Source organism: Filicampus tigris, chromosome 3 (genome assembly GCF_054856515.1).
Source record: "Filicampus tigris isolate MCC_2025a chromosome 3, RoL_Ftig_1.0, whole genome shotgun sequence".
NCBI classification, from domain to species: domain Eukaryota; kingdom Metazoa; phylum Chordata; class Actinopteri; order Syngnathiformes; family Syngnathidae; genus Filicampus; species Filicampus tigris.
The window spans coordinates 18,931,389-18,953,793 of NC_141219.1; the positions used below are offsets into that span (position 1 = coordinate 18,931,389).

At 41.8% G+C, this 22,405-nt stretch overlaps 1 protein-coding gene and 1 long non-coding RNA gene across 5 annotated transcripts in view; one reads left to right on the top strand and one right to left on the bottom strand.

Annotated features, from left to right (window-relative positions):
• Window positions 1-22,405, top strand: part of dennd5a (DENN/MADD domain containing 5A) — a 36,966-nt gene that overhangs the window by 1,564 nt on the left and 12,997 nt on the right. For 2 of the 3 annotated variants that reach the window (XM_086025363.1, XM_086025365.1), the window contains exons 2-10: window positions 9,414-9,485; window positions 10,330-10,439; window positions 12,456-13,146; window positions 17,442-17,629; window positions 18,922-19,233; window positions 20,065-20,280; window positions 20,839-21,073; window positions 22,060-22,210; window positions 22,295-22,388. In XM_086025363.1, the coding sequence (XP_085881489.1) occupies window positions 9,414-9,485; window positions 10,330-10,439; window positions 12,456-13,146; window positions 17,442-17,629; window positions 18,922-19,233; window positions 20,065-20,280; window positions 20,839-21,073; window positions 22,060-22,210; window positions 22,295-22,388 (2,069 nt within the window). The remainder of the gene's footprint in view (window positions 1-9,413; window positions 9,486-10,329; window positions 10,440-12,455; window positions 13,147-17,441; window positions 17,630-18,921; window positions 19,234-20,064; window positions 20,281-20,838; window positions 21,074-22,059; window positions 22,211-22,294; window positions 22,389-22,405) is intronic. The other variant, XM_086025364.1, reaches the window with a different exon arrangement.
• Window positions 14,048-22,394, bottom strand: LOC147150176 (uncharacterized). 2 transcript variants are annotated; one of them, XR_015086096.1, is made up of 4 exons: window positions 22,058-22,394; window positions 20,876-21,037; window positions 16,099-16,327; window positions 14,048-14,763 (listed from the first exon to the last, which is right to left on the bottom strand). It is a non-coding gene; the product is annotated as an uncharacterized LOC147150176 (long non-coding RNA). The 2 variants fall into 2 exon arrangements; XR_015086095.1 differs by lacking the exon at window positions 14,048-14,763 and having other exon boundaries at window positions 16,031-16,327; window positions 22,058-22,388.

Below are 22,405 nucleotides of genomic sequence, written 5' to 3' on the forward strand. Positions count from 1 at the left end.
TTTGGAGCATTTAACCCCATGTTCTGCCCATGCACCTTTGAAGTGATTGCCATATCTTGTTTGGCTATTTAGTGTCAGACCTTTATTTTGCTGATACTTTGAGGTAGCAAGTATGAAGCTGAGGCACAGCAGAAAGTCAGCCAAACTCATTGTTGTCAACGTGTGGAAGTTAATAAAAGAGGAAGGACGCTCATCTTTCCTGGGCCATGAAAAGGAGTTTGGCAGACTCTCATCATTAACGCTTAGAAGCACAACACATTGAGAGAGCCTACACCCTTTTTCAGCTACTGTCACTAGTACGTAGGTATGATGCTGATATGTAATCAGTTACAATTCTACAAAGGGGAATATACCACAGGATGGCGCAGTGTTTACCATAAACAAGAAAGGCAAGTCACATTTGATTCTGGTCATTTATGGCAGATTTAATTGGCCTTCTCATAGAATCAATGCTGCTTCGTGAGAAGAGGTGACATTACCGTAATTTGTCTTGAACAGATTTCAGGCTGGATTTACATAACATGGTTCAAGTGACACAGTTCCATTGTTTTTTTTTGGGGGGGGGGGTTTATCCCGTGTGGCATAATTTGGATATGGCGTGCCTGTGTTAAAGAAGAGGAAAAAGCATGGGGCATGGACTATATTCCGATCAAAATGAGGCTTCTTCCAAATTCTGATAAACATCTGCTATGCTGCCAGTGTGGCTGCTCTGTTAAAGGAAGAGCGTCTCTGATGCCATTTTAGTACAGCGTTGCTTTGACGTACAAGTGACCCAACTTACGAGTTCCTCAAGATACGAGGCCTGGCTCGATCAATTTTGTTTGTCTTGAGTTGCGATCAAATATTTAAGTGAAATGTGCTGAATGGTGCCAACGAACTTAACAATCAGCAGCGGTTGGGCAGATAGTGAGCAATTCCTCAAAAAAGAGGCATGTGGCCTTCAAGCTTATTGTCACTCCCAGTTGAGGGATACTGTAAAATTAAACATAAAACCAGGACAATTACATGTTGTTATGGATTTAAACAAACCACATAACTTTGTTTTACAAAGGTCTGCGAGCATAAAGATAATGCATGTTGCAAAATGACATAAATGGGCTAACAAAATTGGCATTGATGTCGCTGTGTTATGTCCACTTAAGCAACAGATATTTGAACACAAACAGTGCAGCAACACACGTAGACAGAAAATAGTAATACTCACAGACATATCCTTTATCCTCTGTGAAAAACGACTGATAGGACTGCAATTAACTAAGCAGTTATGACCGTCTTCTTGGTGTATACACATATTGTATATATTATACTGCTGCTTGATGGCCACAATGTATTTAAGCATGACATTTTTACTTGACAACTTTATTTAATTGTTTCTACTACAGTAAATGTTTTATTGCTGTGGAGTGTTAGTTTACGTAGTAGATATCCTTTTGGGGGGGGGGGGGGGTTCATGAGAGAATGGATTGGATTAATGAGATTTCCATTCATTTCAAAGGGGAAAGATGATTTGCGATCCAGTGTTTTGAGTCAGGGACCACTTCATGCCGATCAAAGAAACCACTGCGTGCTGATCGATGATGTAGTGTACATAAATAAATAAACACCTCAAATGTCAGCGGTAAATCTAAACTACAGCAAAAGCATAGACCGTAGAATACCATCTAAATGATGTACAGGAGAGGTGCGTATGTCATCAAGTAAGGAAAATTGTTAGACTGGGGTAATGCCAGGGTTAAGTACTGTATGCTTTTTTAAGAAAAATTGTGACCATGGACTAATATACTGAAAAGAACATTTGTCAGATACTTTAACCCTCATGTTACAGTACAAGCCTCATGCTCTAATGAAAGTATTAAGACTACCCAACCAGCAATTTGGCCAGTCAGTGGAAGTCAGTCAGTGATTGAGTATTGAGTATTTATTGGTAGTCTCGTTATCTCTTGACTCCAACGAGTCCAATATGAGTGTATGAGTGTGAATTGTGGGTTGAGTCAGTGTGCAGGAGGGCAAAGTCTTGGTGAAAGTGTTTCTTCCGAAGCAATATCGCTTTAACCCCAAACAGTTGGTTTTCGAAGATTCACACCACCCACTACACACACACTTCCTGTTTCCACTTCTACAATGAGGTTCCTCTTTGAATTCATGCAAATCAAAAAAGGATATTGACTGTTTGTATGCACCCTGATCTCATCTGCACTGAGCCTCTATTACCTGAGACCAACCATTGTCTACTTGCGAGGCCTTTTGAACACACAGCGGGCGCATTTAAAAGTGCCGACCTTGCATTAGCGGTCTGTGAAAATGCTGGCGTGTGATTGTCATTCGTCCCTTCATTATGTAGGTGTGCTCGAGGGCAAAAAATATGAAGTCTGATTCTATATATGGAGAGACAGGAAGGCTGATTAGAGAAAACATATTGCTTGTCTTCAGCATCTGACACAATCATTCTTACAAATGTTGCCTGTAAATTTCATCGAAAAGAGAGGTGTACTGTTCGGCAACGTAGCTGCGCATTTGATTCTAAAATAAAAGGTATTGCTGGTAAAATATGCTATGCACACATCAGCGGAAGATCCGGGGTTCTCAACACTCGCGCTGTCCTACTTACTGTACGTGAAAAACAGGTGGCTTACACTTGTCAATTGTTTCAGTTTGAGTCGAAGGGAGGAAATGGTGTGGAAATTCTTGTTAGCTGTACATTCTGCTATCTGACCAAAAACTCCCACAGGTCCTCAGCTGGGTTTAGAGTCACTACTGCATTTGATTTACATTTGAAAACAAGTCTCAAAGGGAAAGTTTGAAAATACCACAGAGTTTCTTCTTTAGTCATGCTCACTATCATTGACTACGTTTACATGCAGTCAATATTCGGGTTAAGGTCAACATTCCGATTTCTGAGTCATTTGGGAAAAACCCGTTTACATGGCTTGAGCGGAGAAAGTTACCCCCCCACCTTTTTAATAACCCGATTGAAACGGCGAAGCACTGACGGCACGACGCAATTTACATAATCTCCGCACGTTACTTGCTTCCGTCAATAAAGCACATTATATTCATGTCGCTCACCGCACGAATGAAGCAGACAGTTTCCTCCTCAGCCTAAAAGTGTTGTCGTACTTATCCTAGCTTTCACCATGTTTTGTTCATCCCTAAACGTGTATATCCAGTGGGTTGCGCGCCAAACAGCGCAAATACAAGCACTTCATGTACTACAAAGACCAAGATTCCTTGCGGTTGAGCATGCGCAGAGTGTCCCGTGCAGTCGGCATAATCCGATTGCCGTACTCATGCACGCGTATTCGGGTTGGAAAGGAGTAACCTAGATATGATATTCAGAATTTTAAAAACTCGAATAAGGACATATTTTGATTACTGCACGCGTTTACATGGGTTTTAAAAACCCGAATACTGCCAATATTCAGGTTTTAAAAGGTTGATTGGCTGCATGTAAACATAGTCATTGTTCGTTTACTGTAACAAGGTACAGTGGGTATAAAAACACATTTTCCCAAATGTGTTTGGCAGAGGGTGGCACGTTGTTTGACTTGTTACCATGTCCGCCTCACGGGGCAGAGGTTGCGGGTTCGAATCCGGCCCCGACCTTCCTGTGTGGAGTTTGCATGTTCCCCCCGTGCCTGCATGTTTTTTTTTCTGGGTTGAAAGTTGGCCTTAAGCAATGCGGAGGGAATTATGAACAGTTCGAATTAGCAGTCAGCACATATGCCTTGAAGTGCGATTGGTTCATTCTGAATTCTTAATTCACAGCCACATCTCCAGTTATAAGAGAGTGTGCGCACTTTCTTAAGTTGTCTATTTTTACGTAACCCCTCTCAAAGTTTTAAGAGTTGTTCAAGTTAAGGGTCACATTAATGGTAGAAAAGGTAAAAGATTTTTTTTTTTAAATCCCTTTTATATCACATGAACCTGTCATTTGAGCATGGGTGGATCATATACAGTAAAACAAAAAGAAGTGACTGGCGTGTTCTTTTTGGCGCATGATGACCTCGATTAGCATATGTATGACCCTGCTGCCTCACAGGCAACAGTAGAAAATGGGGCGCTCAGGGACATAAGTGCGTTCACACGCAGGCGCTGCTTATTCAAATGCTAAATAACCTTTAGAATTTCACAGAGAAACCTCCCCACCCAGTCCTCCTCAGCAAACAAATGGGAGGATGACTGGCTCAACAAATGAAAGCTAACACAAGATTACATATTTCAGTGTGTCCGTCAAGTTTTATTGACATCTCAAAATCCACTGAGTGCTGTAGAGCTTGAAATTCATATGTTTACTACTGGGAAAGATTTATGCTAAGTGTTTGGTTAAGGGCAGGCAGTGATTGGACAAATCCTCTCATTGTGTCTTTATCATTTCCTATTCCATTCCAATCATGTTAATAAGTGCAACGACATCGAATTTATTATGGCAAGCAGCTGGTGTCTCTTGCTGAAACTAGTCAACAGTTCAGTGCTGTTTCTGTCTCAGTTGATGAAAAAAAAATGTCTATAATCTCCTTATCAACAAGCCGTAAATCTATACATCAGTCTTGAGCTTGTCAAAATGGATTTGGGAGATTACAATTCTTTAGTCTATCTACCATGTAATTTTAGTGGAACCTTTGTGCGTATTCACAACGCTACTTGAAACAAATACGTGGAAAGGCAGACAATTGTTGTTGAAGCCTTAATTGTGGCAAATGTTTAAGTTCAGAGTGCTAAGGCTTCTTTATACTCCCACGGGCGATGTGTGTTGCGAGGTCTATGCGAACGTCACTGCGGCAATGCTGCGCAGTTTGACTTTATACTCGCGCGCAACCCATACGCGTTGTTTTGAAAATGTGTTGCCGTTTCCAGAGCTGGTCATCGGCCCTCCGTCCCCGAGTTTCCGTCCTGCATATTCATCAGACCCAATTGGTCCCAGTTGGTCGGGGTCCGCCAAGCGGCGTCGAGAACTGACTTTACCGATACCGCGCCTCTTTACCGATACCGCGTCACATGCAGGTGCCGCACTCCTGACAGGCGGTCGAGTAAGGAAACAATAAAAAATAAAAGGGTGTGGTGTACCTTGCGGTCCCACAGACGCAATGGTATGTGTCCCATATTCTTTTTATTTCACCGATGACAACGCTGTGCGTGTGTGTGTCTGTTTGTTTGTTGTTTGTTTTTGTTTAATATTTTGTCTTTGTTTGGCGGCGTGTCTACTTGTGCGGCGCCTGCGTGTGACGTGAAGATTACGTTCTCGACACCGATTGGCTGAGGGCTGGGCCGGGACCACATGGGTCGATTGAATATGCAGGACGGAAACCGGGGACGGAGGGCCGATGCTCAGCTCTGGCAGTTTCACTCCGGGCGGAGGGTTTCGCTAATTAGCTTGTACACCACAGGGTGGAATTACCTCTGCCTTTTATGGCCAATTTGTTGGGTTGTACAATTATATGTTCTATGTGGCCCCACTAGTCTAAACACGGCATTCTGGTTAATATTGCGTTTTTGCAATATGAATTATGCTGCAAAATCCACCGGCCATTTTGTCTCTTGCTATACACTGGAATGACAATTTACTTTAATTTACTTGATTTACTTCCGGCTACGCACATTCGGCCAATCACAGATGCAAACAGCAGGCGGGCGTGTTGTTTGAACAAACGGAAATAGCTCTGTTGTTGAAAAGAAGTCACCTTTTGCAAAAGGAGGATACAAGACCTACTGCGGTCATACCAAATGTGAGTTGAGCTATTTTCGTGACGCAATTACATATAAAGTCAATACAGTTTGCGTAGATAGGGCTGAATCTGTACAGCTACACCAGAGCCAAACGGCTTCAAGAATGCACTTACTTCGTCAGATACACGTCAGGTGAAAAGTGGACAAACGAAGTTGGGAAAAATAATCATTGCAGTCTGTGGGCACCGGGACTTGTACAACACTTCCAGCTTCCAATATGAGCCAAAAAGGGGCAGGCGTAAGCTACTTGGCGCAGTTTACAGTGCTCTCGAGTCACAAATGTTGTGGTAATGCCACACTTAGAGGGTGCACGAATTAGGAGAAGAGAGGGTGGTTCCTGGATAATGAATGGTGTGAAATCTTGGTGATGCTTTACTCTCATTGCTACCAGTACATACTCTCATTGTCAGTGTCTGTTTTTTTTTTTTTTTTTTACAAAATCAAAGAAATGTTAATGCCATGAGTATTTTTGCTCAGACCGCTCGGCATGCTGGATTCCAAACCCTTTTGATAGACATAATGTAATGTGCACAGAGAACCACCTGCCAAATTACTCAACACCAACCCTGTGGTTACTTTTGTGTTCTGCAATCCAGTCTACTTGAGTGTGTATATTTGAATAATATTGTGGAAACAAGTACACGGTAAATGGAAACCGAAAGTTTCAGACAGGTGACACCTGTGCAGTGTTCTATGAATAAATAAAAACAGAGGCTCAGCAACGGTGTGTGTCAGGTTTCAACGTGCAACTTGTGACTCGGATGCAGAGAGAATTTGAGAGAGAGAGCTACCTTTAACATCACTGTTTGCTCATTTCCACCTGCATTGTGTTTGGTTATAAACATGATTGGTTACGTATTTCTTTGTAGTCCAACTATAATTGTATTCCAGTGTGTGCTTTGATTACTTTCTGATGAGCATAATGTGTAGTATACACAGTGTGGCTGTGAATGTAGATTTGATTAATACTTATTTAATATCATCATTATTTTGATATCATCAATTTGGCATATTGTTTTTACTTTTTGCATTGCTTCTTATTATGTAATGGCATTTTTAGTGTGTTTGATCCATGTGGCCAGTGTTGAGGTGGAGGAAAGCAACAGATTAATTCTCTTAATCCTCCAGATTTAAGAGTTTATTAGTGTAATGAATCTTCTGCGAGTATCCACTCATCACTTCCTGTCTCCAGTCAACATCTCTTGCACTGCAGCATTGAAAGACGATTAGACAGTGGACGTAATCCCACACACACATCTCTACATGGTGTCACCTACTGGTCAGAATAACCTTAAACTTTCCATCCATTTAGGATTAGAATAAATCCAATCACGTGGGTTAACTCCAGAGAGTGGTCATCCCCTCGTGGGCTTGTGCCATTACTAGGGGTGTAACGATTTATCGAAAAGCGATATAAAATAGATGTAAAAATATAAAAGAAGCGATTCACGACGCCATGTTAAGAGAAACTTTCCAAATATGTCTGTTTATTTTACTAATTTGCTGGCTTGTGCATTTAATATTGGCGTTACGCGACGGAGACAATTTATCATGCGTTAAGATTCAGTCACAGAGGGATGTAACGGAGAGAATCCGGTCACTTTTCAAAATAAAATATTTTTTAGCCTCGGATAATAAATAAGCCGGAAGTACTGTACTTTTTTTTTCTTTCTTTCTTTCATCTGTGCGGCCCAGTCCAAAGTGGCCTGCGGCCCGGTGCCGATCCGCGGCCCGGTGGTTGGGGACCCCTGCGATAAGAGACATACTACTTGACCATTATTATCGAATAAGGCAGTTGATGGCACATGTACTGTATTTTCATAATATAGACGTCAGATGACTCTTTGGCTGAATCATTGTTAGTTGTCATTGCAAAGGAAAGTTTTGCATTTCATGGGTCCAAATAGCAAAGTGGCAGCACCACAAGTGTAGTTCAAAGGAGCAAGGAATAGTGAGCTTCCATTACTCTTTTCTTGTACACATACACTGTATAGAGTATAATGCACCCGACTTAATTATTCTATTAATGTATAAGAGAACCGGTTAATAAACTAAACGTGCAGTGGCGCATTTAGATTTTTTTTTTTTTTTTTAGGTGTACATATTTTCTGAAAATATATTTGCATTACTAACTACTAAGGCAAGTCTTGCCATTTTTACATCAAATAGAACAAATACTGTGCATTTATAGTAAAAAGCTTTAACTAGCTCCAGTGAGACTATTTTTTTCTGTTCAGATAACACTACTCAGCTCCACCGCTCCAGGGTTGGTTACACAAGAGCCATTCACGGAAGTCAAACCCATGACTGTCCACCGATTGGATTCCCATATTCGAGACAGTTCTTTCCACCTTGACATGTTTTAGCTTGAGGTCACAGTGGCCAAAATTGGCTTGAAATGTTATATAATTTCTCAGAAAATATGTGTACAATGCGTTCTACCACCCTTATTTGTCGGGTTCCATCTCATTTTCCAAAGAAAAACGCATGATGGCCACGTAGCTTCACAAACTAGCGGTGAACTGCAGTTCTGGGCAGAAAAACATGTTGCCAGGTGGCAATTTTACAAGGCTCTTGTCAATTGGTGAGTCATGGGCAGCCGCAAGGGAATGATATGCTGATTAAAAACTGCAAAGACTAAACTGTCAAACGCTGATGACCTCATGTCTATGAATGATATATGAAATACCCTGTATATTGAATACATGTTCCACTGGAACTTATAAAGTCTATCAGGAGTGGTATCCGTCTTCTTGTGCTTATTATTCAATACAAACTTAAAGTTTACTATAAAACATAGATTTTCTGTAGTGCTTATCCCATTCATTGATTCTCTGGAACAGCTTGATTCTGTCTCAGCTGACCAATACAATCAGAGGACTGACAGTTCCACACAGACAACGGGCCATATTTTGCTAGGCTGGCATCCGTGCACTTAGCGTAAAAAAGGGTGTAACTTCATCTTTGTGCCAGCATAAGTCTAGTCTAGCGTATTTGGGGCCGTGTTTTGGTCATATGGGCGTGCCGGCGCACTGGGCAGCCTTGCCCCCAACGCACCTGACAATTTGGTGACAAATAGTCTGCCCTCGGCGTAAAAGCGGGCGCATCGTCATTTTTGTGCAGGGGCAATGGTTTAGTTCGGCATGTTTGTGAGTTAGGTAGATGCGCTACACTTCACTGGGTGTTTCTGCCTCACCCTCCAGTGCATCTGAAAATGTGGTTACAAAAAGTAGACTACATTTTAGACTCGCAAAAAGCAGGTCTAGTTTGAGGCGCCGGTAGTCTAACGTGATTTTGGTGTACTGTATTCAGATCCAGACGCAGACAGACAAATCGGCGCTCCGCGGATGTGAGTGGTGGACGTCATGTATTGCTTTCATGAATATGACACCAGTGTGGGACAATCCCTCTGAATCATTAATTGAACAGAATTTATTTCTACGTCCCCTCTCAAAGGCTTTTGTGCTTTATAAATATTTTTAATTAATCTGTCATTAGTGTTTTTTTCTGCCGAAAAATAGGCATCGGCCTGTAAAAAATCCATATCGGTTGGCCCTAATCAAAACACTACCAGCTTGTAACCTGAAAAGCTCATGTCTGTGTGCAGCAAGGCGTCAGGTGTGAGAAGTGATGTACTCCGTTTCCGCAACCAGGCTTGTAATGATATTTTTGTTTTATTTGCTGTGTAGCTTTATGCCAGTATATAGAGGCTACTAAATTCAGAGATGGGGCCAGAGGAAATTTGGCAGGGGCAAATGAAGGTAACCCTCCCACCACACACTGTCCTTCCCCGTTTTAACCTTTGCTAAGCTTTAACCCCTCAACCTGTAACCTGGTTATGAAAATTTTTCAATAGACCCCTTTTTTTCCCCTTTGTTTTTTTTGCCATGTTTGTACCCTGTTATTTTCAAAGAGTGTGAGGATTTGCCCTTTCTTTTTTGCACACTCTTGATTTTGAGTTCAATTTTCTCCTCCCGGCTTCTCCTTCCTCCCTCTTCGTCACGTCCTCAAGCAGCGGCTGAACAATAAGCTTATGTTTGACAATCACTGCTCCTGTTTCCTGTGCGAGCTCGCGCGGCACACTGCACTCATTGCGCTCACTCACTGGTGAATCCAGTGCTGCCTGCGCTGGTATTGCCTGGTCAATGTTTACTTTCCCCCTACAACTCTGAATGAACTTTTCAGTACTGCCTTGGTGTGTGCATCACTTTTGCTTCATTCTGGGTTCAAATTAAACTCAGTCCGGGCTTTTCTTGGCGGATTGTTTTGTGTGTTTCTGTGTATTGCCATTAAAGCTGTCAGGAAGCACCTTGAGCTTTAAAGATGGTTTAGTCATGCTTTCTTTGCTCAAAATTTCTGGTGAATTTCATCAGATGGCCCACTAATGTTTAATCTGGCTTTTTTTTTAAAGATGGGAATGCAGATGGCAGCTTTATATGGTGCAATACATTTGTCTGTAGACCAATTTGCTGACTTACTCTCTCCCCTCTAGAGTTGCGCCTGCTACTGATCAACCACTTCCTGTGCACCCCTGCCTTTTATTTAGTGCGGAGTCTTTCTTTCCTTTTTATTCTCAATTCCTGTTTTTCCTCTTCGCCTTTTCAGGTGAGAATTTTGAGCAGAGTCCCCTACGGAGAACTTTTAAATCCAAAGTTCTTGCACATTACCCGGACAATGTCGAGTGGAATCCGTTTGACCAGGATGCAGTCGGCATGGTAAGATCACAAATTAGCCAAAGACTCCCTGTGGATTTTATAGAATTATTTCAGAAATGTTGCACTTTTGTAATATGCAAGAAGATCCCTTTGATGTGAAAGGTAATGACCAAAAGTTACCTGTTGAATGTGGTTAAATCTTCACAAAGAATTGAAGTCGAATGATGATTGGTAAAAGTAAATGCTGAATTTGGTGGTTATAGTTTTCAACCGACTAGTCGACTATGCGTATCTATGCGTTGATTACCACTGCACAATGATTATAGCTTGAACCCAATTAAACAACATTGGACACCTCACTGAAATGAACAGGTGGCCGGTTAGCACAGCAAACTAGCAGTGGTGCCTCAAGCGTGTGGAAATATCCATCCATCATCCCTCCATCGTCTTCTCCTTATCCTGGCTTGGGTTGTTGGGGCAGCATCTTAAGCGGGGAAACCCAGACTCCCTTCTCCTCAGCCACTTTGTCTAGCTCTTGCAGGGGCATCCTGAGGCGTTCCCAGGCCAATCGGAAGACATGAGCCACATGAGTCCAGCCGCTGGTTTTGCTATAATTCCAAATATATATCGGCATTGCATGATGTGGCGAAGAAGCATTCACACAGCCGAAAAATTAATTTTCGGGTTCAAGCTAGCAAGAGATAGCTGCCGGCCGACCACTATCAAGAGGTACATGATATAAAAATACGGTAACAGTGCACATGTGTGTGTTTTACAACAATACATAGCCATATTTACAATTTCATATGTACCAATGGCTGAAATGAGTTAAGTGTGTGGTAAAAATGTTTGCGCACCTCGCCGGGTCCATTCACTTGAATGAGAGCAAGCTAAACCGCCACACCCGAGGTGCGACTGCCAAGACAGGTGACCACCAAGGCTATGGACTGCGGCTTCTGGCACCGGAGGACGATGATGACAAACCGCCAGTGGTAGAAATTCAGAGAGGCTTTCAAAAAAAAATGAGCACAAGCTTCCCTATTTCATCCATTTGCACATATGAAATTGTAAATATGATGATAATGCATTGTTGTGAAATACAATATATTTGCGCTGAATATACTGTGTTTTTACGAGTCTCCGGCCTTCGTCTTTGTCTTGCTCGCTTAAATCCAGAAAATGGGCGCGTGCGGGGCGGAGTTCCTTACCACTAAAGAAAAGGTTTCAACTGTCAGGCAATCAGATGTCAATGACGTCACGGCCCTCCTCGGCCTGTGTTTTAGAATCACTTCGGAAGAGTTTCTGAAAAGCGGTTCCATTGTAACCGCACAGCCCCCCAAAAGTAATGGAAATGCTTATGTGTTATCTTGAACTTCTTCACTGGGGGCAGGATCTCATCCCCGACTTGGAAAGGGCACTCCACCCTTTTTCAACTGAGATTTGAAGGCGCTGATTCTCATCCCTTCAACTCCTGCGAACCTCTCCAGCGAGAGTTGAAGTTCGCGGCTTGATGACACCAACAGAACGACATCATCTGCAAAAAACAATAAAACAAATATGTAATATTGATGTCCCCATACCGGATACCGTCAACGACTTGGCTGCACCTGGAAATTCTGTCCATAAAAGTTATGAACAAAATTTGTGTTTAGTTTAAGCCTTAATCCTGCAGACACAGGTTCAAACTGTTCTTTTGCTCGACCCCGAACATCACAAATCACACTCAGACACTTTCATGGTCACACAGTCAGATTTTTTTGCATTATTGTTGAAATCTGATTTATGACTTTTATGGTTTATGTTTACGCTACACTTGTTTGGTAGAATTTGGTGAATACTTAAAAGACTGCAAGTTAGCGTTGAGTAAATTAACAACTCAAAGTAAAGTAGATAAACCCTCATATTAATGCACCTGATCATGTTTATTGTCGTACATCTTACTGTATTGCCTGTGTTTGTTAAAAATACGTAGGAGGAGGACCTTGAAAAAAATAAACTAGCAATTCAATTATTTTTCCAGATCGTTCAGCCCTACAATTTCATGTCACTAACATCCTTTCATCCGTCCTCCTGCAGCTCTGCATGCCCAAAGGTCTGGCCTTCAGGACGCAGGTGGACTCCCGGGAGCCGCACTTCCACTCGTTCATCATCACCAGGGAGGACGGCTCCCGGACGTACGGATTTGCGCTCACCTTCTTCGAGGAGGTGACCAGTAAGCAAATCTGCAGCGCCATGCAGACTCTTTACCACATGCACAACGCCGAGCAGTACGACATCTTGCATACCCCTACCTCCCCTCGCGGACCCGAGGAGCCGCGACTCCGCCACCCCCACACCCAGCCTCGGCCCATCCTCCACGCCGCGCCGGCCATCTCTCGCCTGCAACGTTTCAATTCGTACGACATCAGCCGAGACACGCTGTACGTGTCGAAGTGCATCTGCTTGATAACACCCATGGCCTTCGCCCAAGCATGCCAGAAGGTGCTGCAGCAACTTTACCAAGCCGTCACCTCTCCCCATCCCCCGCCTCTCCCGCTGGAGAGCTACGTCTTCAACATCCTCTATGAGGTGCCCCTGCCACCCTCCGGGCGATCCCTAAAGTTCTCAGGCGTCTACGGCCCTGTGGTGTGCCAGAGGCCGAGCACATCCGAACTTCCGCTCTTTGACTTTGCCGTCGGTGAAATGTTTAACCTGCTGGGGGTGGAGAACGTTCTTCAGTTGTTCACCTGTGCCCTGCTCGAGATGCAGATACTGCTCTACTCACAGCGTAAGTCACCCAGCTGCTGCATGTGCACTCTCTCAGGTTTTCTTCCAGTGTTTTATTTTATGGTTCCCGCAGCACCAAAACGTGCCACTAATGTCCGATGCACTCAATAACCGCACCAGGCACTTTGCTATAATCAAAAGAAATCACAGGTAGCACAGATTCAGTATATAACGATACAGCTGTGCCTTGAGATTTTTTTCATAACAACTCAAAAATTGTGTACTCGAGTAAGAGAATGTAAAGAATAAAACTGTTCGTCCATCGTGATTAAATGTAACTGTTCTGGTGTTTCCGACTTCGCCACTGGGGGCCTAATATACATTAGTGAAAACACAATCTGAGCAAGATTTTAAAAAACACTTTAATTGACTCGGGAAACTGCAGTAATATTAGTCTTTTTTTTATCAGAGAATAAAAGTAGTTGCCTGTGATTATTGTCTCTGTACAAGCTTGTATTTTAACCTTTTAACACTTTGTGAGTCCTCTCTGACAATCCTGTATAAATAACATTTACTAACTGATTTCCAAATAAGGGAACCCTTAATACAGCTTTAGGAATTATATATGCAAGTCATTCAGTAGTTAACAGCAAAAGTGGCATCCTGCTTGTCAAATAGTGAGCTGACATTTAGCTGCACTTATTTGCTTTTTATTTATTTATTTTTAATTTAATTTTTTAGGAGCCTTCATAAATCTCTGTTAAGCTGATTTTAAATGTTACCATCCGACAGCGGCCGCAGAATAACCGTGAAGAATAACCTGAACCAAATACAGCAATTAACCAAAATGAATTCTGGAACCATTTAAACTCTTCATTAAGAGTAATTAAAAACCCATTTAATAACAATTTCTCAAGCTTAACAGAGGTACAATTACTGTAAAGTGATGTCAAGAATTCTGTCTAATCTTCACACTTTTTTTTTTTACCTTTTTGATTGACACTGTGAGAGGTATTGATTAACAATCTGGTTGATGTGGTTGCAGTGTTGTTTTTTGGGGAAATGATGTAACATTTACTGTCTAAATGAAATAGACCTGAGGCACTGGCAAATCTTTGATATCCACGTTGGCACTAGTGTTACTTCTGGTTACATAACCTACTAAGTGTCCATTAAAGTAATGCAGTTTGAGTACGAGCTTGTATAATACTGAGATCCTCGTCCTTTTTAGTCAGAGCTTTTTCTGTACTATGTGGCGATGCTGCATGTACATGCTTAAAGATTTTCTCGGTAAAATGTGGATCTCTTATACCCTGCCGGTGGGTAGTTTCTCATGCAAGAGTAAATCATGTATTTGCTGAGCAAAGAAGGCCTTTAGAGAGTGTGTGCTCGATGTGGAGTGGTGTTTGGATCTATTACAATTGTAAGAGGAGGGCTAATGGTTTATAAAAAAAAAAAAAAAAAATCACCATGAGCTGGGTGAGAAGCTTTTGAAAGGGAAAGCTGTGGTGTTGCTAGGCAACCTCTAGACAGGGAGGATAGCCAGGTTGCAGGATGATTATCATTGGTTGGAGGTGACATCATGCCCTCTCTCCCATGAGAGAGCCGCAGAACGTGTGAAGGGTGTCGACTGGCAGTACTCCACGGGGAAGAATTAAAGGATTGTTTGGAGGAAGCGCTGCGCAGAAACAAACATACACGCTGATGAAATGGATGCTTAACAACAAGGAGACGGCAATGAGGCTGTTACATGACACTGGGATTCATAATTGGTTCAAAACCGCGGTCGGCGTCTTTCCCATGATCTGGTGGGTCGTCCTGTGTCAGTCATGTGTCAAGCATTGTGCCGTGTTGCAGTTAAAGTCACATTATTGCCTATTTCTGCTTTTTTGTTTTCGCGACAAATAGTGTGACGGTCAAACACTGGGAGGGATCAATACAGGGTGTCCCAAATGTACTATACGCTTCCTTTTTCTATTTAGTTTCAGGCTTTATTCGGGCAGATGTGAGGCCATCAGAATTTGACAGCTTTGGCTTTACAGTTTGTTTTAAGCATATCTCTACTTTCGCTTTGGCTCACCAATTGACATTGGGGCAAACAAAGTAGAAAGAGACTAAGTTTGTCCTCTTTTTGTATAATAAAGGGATGGGCATTTTTTAAACTTGATTCATCAATTAATCAAAAATATGATTGGCGGATGAATTGATTATTAAAATAGTTGCGAGTGAGCAGCTCTAAAATTGAAAAATGTGCACCTATGAGGGTATCAGAATAGCCAGCATAAAACCTAGATAAACCTAGATGTGTTTGTATGTAGGAAGATGGTGTAGCAGTATGTAGTTGCTACCAAATAGTTCGACGTGTCAGAAAACAAACTTCAGTAGGCATCCTTGCGCAATGTAATGAATTGTGTCAAAGATAACAAGAACAATCAAAAAGCGCACACCTCAGCAGAGATGTAAATATTGGTCATCTGCAAAAACACATGGAAAACTGGGGGTGTACTGTCCATGATGCTTCACCTTCTTCAGCCATTACACTCAAGCACATCTAATCACACCCGCCTCTAATGACTTTTGACGAAGATACAGTTCAAGCGCCCGTGACACAGCGAAACCCTGTTTGACATCACAGCTGTATGAGTCAATGTTTGGAGTTTTTTTTTTTTTTTAGATAAAGGTCTTCTCGGTTTTATACGAACATTTTTATGATGTAACTGTGTGGGTTGTCCCCAAAATGTAATCAGGACATCCCTGAAAGGACACCCGCGCATAAAATTTCCAGGTTGACACGTCAAAAAAAATGTAGAGGGGAAATAAACGTATGACGATGACAACAAAGCCATCTTTGCAGAGAAAATGCAGTGGTGGAACTGTGTTGTCATACTGAAAGTCGATTCTACGATTTTGCCCCTGCCTTGTGACTTGATGGGATCTCTAAAAGGTCAATCAAAGTGGATCATTTTATTAGATTGACGACTGGTGCTCAGTAGCGCGGCCAATGAGTTTGTACCTTGTAAATAACATTTGAACAGAAAATGTAGCACCGGAGGTGACGTTGTTCTTGTCATTGTGGCCTTGTCAAAGGAGAAGAAGGTCATGTTAGTATTCTCGTCTCCCTCCTGAGAGTGGAATCCGGTTTAGAAGTAGCAGTCTTGTCTTGTGTAGCACCAGCACATGACCAAATGAAGGAAGGATATTTAGTCTGTCGCCATAAGAGGAAAGGCAGCGCTGTGTAGTAGCTGTCAACAGAGCAGAGCAGGAATGTCAATGAGGAGGAGCAGACACGTATTTGTATGTGGACCACTTGACTGCGGTGTAACCATGAATATAAAGCAGTGGCCATGTGTGAAGTCACCAAAAGGGAATTTTTCATGAGCTCGAGGGTCGGCCGAATTTGACTGTCACACTTTAGAGGCTGGGAACTCCCAAGGACTCTAGCCCGGAGGTGCTCTCTACTCGACAAAAGAGAACTAAGTCAGCTTGTGACCTTTGTATTTTCCGTGTCAATCAATAGAACACTACTGACTTTATTGTTTCTATTAAGAAGACATGTTTGAACACTTTTGTCACTGTTTTTTTTTGTTTTTGTTTTTGCACTGGATTGTAATCGCCTATGGATGCCACATGATGGGGGTAATAGACTACTTTGATCTAACTGAAGCTCCTCAGCTCACTTCTATAGTTCTTTGGCACCAAGATGCCACCAGATGGCACCAAAGCATTGCTATTATTTGCTGAGGCCAAAGAAATGTGAGTTACAGAGGACATGTTAAAAAAAAAACTGCGAATGTTAATTGACTGTACGGGAGTGTACTGTCCTTTCCTGTAACTGAACCAGACTAAGACCCAGGCACATGACGAACGTGATTTTAATTTTAAGTGCTTTTGGTTTTGTTTAAGGAAATTTAACTTGAAGATAAGTTTGAATAAGGTGTAACAATTATGTAAAAAAAAAAAATAGGTCTGAAGGATTTAAATGATGATATTCCATGGTAAAGTCTAATTTTAGGAAGGTTTTTCCAGTGTTCACGGCAAATATGTTTTAAATTGTATTCATTAAATATGTAATTTGATCAATGCACAGGACACTGTCTAGTCCCGCCCAAAAATACAGTTTTGTTGTGCATTTTCTATTTCCGTTTTATTTCCTGGCGGTGCAAAATGGCACCAATTCTGTGGAATGGCACATTTACTTTTAATTTCGCAATATGTCACAGTTCCAGTATATGGACATGGTGGATACATTTTCCGCATCATTGATAGAGGGCTACTCTCATTTGGGTGCCGCTCTAGTCACACAAATGACAAATGAAAATGTTTCTCACTGGTCTGTTTTCTCTGCGTCCAAAACAGATTACCAAAGGCTGATGACAGTTGCAGAGAGCATCACAGCCTTAATGTTCCCCTACCAGTGGCAGCACGTGTACGTTCCCATTCTGCCTGCCTCTCTCCTCCACTTCCTCGATGCTCCTGTTCCATATCTCATGGGCCTGCACTCCAACGGACAGGATGACCGCACCAAGCTCGAGTTGCCACAGGAGGTACACGCTCACAGCCCGCCATTATGTTGCGCCACTCGTTTGGACTGGACCACACAAGGCTCGCCCGTATCAGCTTTGCATAGAGTTTTGACTGTACATGTGTGACATGTAACATGATCGCATCAGCGTCCACTCTAATTGTGTCCACTCGTTCCAGCTGTGGATACACACAGCCTTCGCTTTGGCTCATAGAAGTCTTAAAAGAAGTTCTTTTGTTGACGCCGTTTTTGAAATTTTGTGTTCCTACTGTAGATTAGGAGCAGTACTTACGGCTTGCTAGTAAAATCAGATGAAAAAAAGATCAGATGTGTCATAATAAAATGCACCATTGGATATTCAGCATTGTACCAGTCCTTTAAATACATTACAGTGCAGCTATAGAAAGCTGTTGGAGCCGATTCGTGATGTCCATGTACTAGTACGTTCTTTGTCCTCACTCGTAATCCAATTCAGTTCAGTAATACATGTAGAATGTCACACTAGTAAGAGTTTTACCACTACTGTATGACATTTTTGCACACTAGTAGGACAGCTTTGGCATACTACTTGAGCATCTACATGTTACCGGTGAGGCAAAACATAATGACCTTTGTACACAACTGGAACTACATACGAATGAAGCATTTTATCATTTCGAATTGTACAAGTAGCACAGTTGTGTGGACAATTTTGCCTCACTGGTAACATGTAGTTGTGCAATGGATATGCCATAATTGTCTGACCTGTTGAGGACAACGTGTACTAGTACAGGGACTTTGAACTGGATATTGAATATATGCTCAAATGGCTTTCCATAGTGGAGCCTCAAAATTAGAACACTCAACCCTACCATGATGCTGTTCAGCCTGTGATTTAAAAACTGAAAAAAATATATAGATATAATGTTTTTTTTGGGGGGGGGGGGGGGGGGGGTGTAGACTTTGTCATAAAATCTTTATTACCTGTACATTTACATTATAGCATCACAGTATAGGCTCTTTGCTTTACTGGCACCGGTACGACAGTTTCATCATTCACATTCCTGCATGTTGAGCTCTTTAAATGTTCCTACAGAAGTTTTAGCCTTTGGGCTTTCATTGTAAAACATGCAAAGCACTCTCAGTGCGCAGGCGTATTTCAAGGCCAACTATTGCTCTTAGCATTGTGTCCCAATCTATTGTCCTCCCTCTTTTATGCCACACGAGGGAACTATCATATTTACACTTGCATTCAGTTAGCATGTTGGTGAGCTTTATTTCTGCTCCTGCGATCAGCATGTCTGTTACATTTTTTGGTGTCCCGTCTCCCTCCAGGCCAACTTGTGTTTTGTGGACATCGACAACCACTTTATAGAACTTCCGGAGGAGTTGCCGCAGTTTCCCAACAAGCTAGAGTTCATACAAGAGATCTCCGAGGTGCTCGTGTCCTTTGGCATGACGCCGGAAGGAAACATCCACTCGACTGACACCCAGGTCAAGCACAGAGGCTTGAGATCGGCCGACGCCGTCTCCGACAAACGCAACGGTAACCTGGCGTCGCCTCTCAATTCTTACCTGCTGAGGGAGAATGTAACCATCGCCAGACTACAAGCTCTGGTCAAGAGGACAGGCGTCAGTTTGGAGAAGGTGAGCCATTATGCTTTAAAATGCTGAAGCAATCACATGAATATGCTGTATATTTTTATTTTATGTCTATATTATTGTACAGGCTTTCGAAAAATGTTTTTGACATTCTATTGTGTTTTATAACAACTTAATCTAAAAAAAAAAAAAATAAAAGTCCTTAATTAAAGGATAACTATTTCCATCATACTAAAATGTCCTCTACTGGTGAAGATTTTTTTTGTATTTAATATGAATTAAATACCTACTATACTAAAGTTGAGTTGACAAAAAAAAAAAGAAGACTGCAGTCACCTCGATTAAACAGAAGAGGGAGCCCTTTACACACTTCATCGGTATCACATTGAATTTAAGATGAAGAGAGTTACATTTGTGGAAGTGTCAGTGCAACAAAGAGCTGTTACTTGTTGAAATTGTTTGGAATAAGATTGAAATGTGTGTGAAAATGCCAGGTGCAAAAAACAAGCAGTGCAAATTTAGGATGTGTTAACTGTTAGGTGAACGGACCACACTAAACGGTATGTTGTTATTCAGATTTCTATTGCCCGAATACGTAACGCTTCTTTTTGGATCTTTGCCTACTCTACTCGTCTCTTATGTTTGTGCAGTAGAAAACTAGAAGTTCATCTGAAAAGCAATACGATCTGGATTCTGGACAAATGGGATTAGCGTGTGGAAAGTTAAAAAAATGACTCTGGCAGCTCTGTCTGCTCATGTTCAGTAGAAAAACTGAAGCGCTCACTCTCAATGCTGAGTTTCAGTTGAAGCATGCTCTGCTGTTATTACCACGTGAGTACGTCACGGCTGCAGTTTTATTTTATTTTCACACATCAGCTGGAGGTTCGAGAGGATGCCAGCGGCAATAAAGACGCACGATTTCATTGCGATGAAGAGGAGCTGAAGATGCACCAGCTCAACATCCACGTGCGCGAGGTCTTTGCCAACCGCTTCACACAGATGTTTGCTGACTACGAGGTGTTTGTGATCCAGCCGAGCCAAGATAAGGAGTCCTGGTTCACCAATCGAGACCAGATGCAGAACTTTGACAAGGTGAGATGTTGCAGATTTTTCAAAGAATAATAAGTGGACACGGTCAACTCCTGTTTTACCGCCGTTCATTGGTCGCACCAGTGCTGTAACGCGCATTTGGAAGGGTTCATATTGTGTGTGAATTATTGACTCACCAGAGGCCCGAATATAATCATCTGAAATATTTAGCCTTTAAAAAAAGCAGTGGTTGCGACAAAAAGGATACAAAAACATTTTAAAAAAACAACAATGTGTACAAACCTTATATCTATAGTTAATAGATGGGCAGTTATTGAAAAAGATCTGATGTGTTGAAAGGCAAATACCGACAACAATGTCATGTTATGTTACGCAGTTGTGCCCCATTTCTTGACAGTGACAGAATGAGATCAGGTGTCAAGTAATACATATAGTGTGCGTTACTAAGTTAGTGTTTAAAGCAAGTGTTTTTAAAAAACTGTTTTATATATCATCTTTCTGTGTTGTAGATTTTCACCTATTGCGGCTATCTCTTTCATACTAAATTGCCTTTAATGTTTAAATACATTTGTTTGTGCGTGTGTGTGTGTTGGTGTGTAGGCCTCCTTCTTGTCCGATCAGCCGGAGCCCTACCTACCTTTTCTGTCTCGTTTCCTGGAGACACAAATGTTTGCCTCCTTCATCGACAGCAAGATCCTCTGCCATGATGACGAGGAGAAGGAGCACACGCTGAGGGTGTTTGACACCCGCGTCGATAAGGTCCGCATGCTGAATGTCCGCACGCCCACCCTGCGCACCTCTATGTACCAGAAGTGTACAAACATTGAAGAGGCCGGTAAGTATGAGGAGGGCTGGAAAGTTTGCATGGGAAGTTGAACTGGGGAATTTGAGAAAAATTCCAAATTGCAATCTTTTGATGGAAATGAACTGAGAATTGAGTTTGATTTCATGTAAAGGTGTATTCAATCATAAATATAGACATTTTTTTTCATCCAGCGTTGCAACGATTAATAAATCGTGAACTAATTGATTACAAAATTCATAATCATTTTGACAATCAATTCTTTGTTTTGTGGTCTTGTTTAATTTAAGATTGCCTAAATCGTCTGAATTTCAGCCTCTCAACAATAACTATTCTCAAATTTATGTATGTACTGTACTTCTCTATGAAAGCACATTGATTATCTTTATGTTCAATCGAAATAAAACATTGGCAAACATCCGCTTTTACTTTGGAAAACAACGATCAACATTTTTGCCCATTTTCTGACATGTTATGGACTAAACCAGTAACTGAATCATAATCAATTTATGTTTGTGCATTTTTTGCGCAGGTAATTTGAAATCATGTCCTGTTTTTTGAATAATAGGGATGGAAATTAATTTATTTTTTTCTTGATTCAATTCATTGACAAACTAATCGACAGCTTAATCGATCGTTAAAATGATCGTTATTTGCAGCCTTAGTTTTGTCATAAGCAGACACACATGCAAAATAGATTCCTCTCCTTGCCCACACGCGAGTGCATTAACGTACGTTAATTTCATCTCACTTGCATTTCCAAAACTTCCAAAGAAAAATTCAACCAAGTGAAAAGCGCACATTTGGGCACAACTGTACTTGCATGAAATGTAGTAGTTTTAGCATGGATTATGTTGAAAGCATGTTTTTTCCAACTTTATTTAAGTTGCCTATTAGGAGCCAACCTTCAATTATGTAAATGTTTGATTGACTCCCATACTGTTAGTTAATAAATTCAGCGAATTTTGCGAACCTATCAGAGGAAGTGATGGTGATGAACTGATTCTTCTTACTCACAGAGAAGGCCATTGAGAAGAGAGTGATGAAAATCGACCACACGGCCCTACATCCCCACCTCCTGGACATGAAGATCGGCCAAGGACGTTACGAGCAAGGCTTCTTCCCACGACTGCAGTCTGATGTGCTCTCCTCTGGGCCCACAAGCAACAAGTGACTACTTTGCACCACCTGCACGTTCAACCGATGTTGCCCTCCTCTTAGCTCTCGCCATTTATTCCACGTTTTCTGTTCCAGATGGGCCAAGAGGAGCGCCCCTGCCCAGTGGAGGAGGCGGGATCGCCAGAAACAGCACACAGAGCACCTTTATTTAGATAATGACCAGAGAGAGGTTAGTGTTCCGCCTTT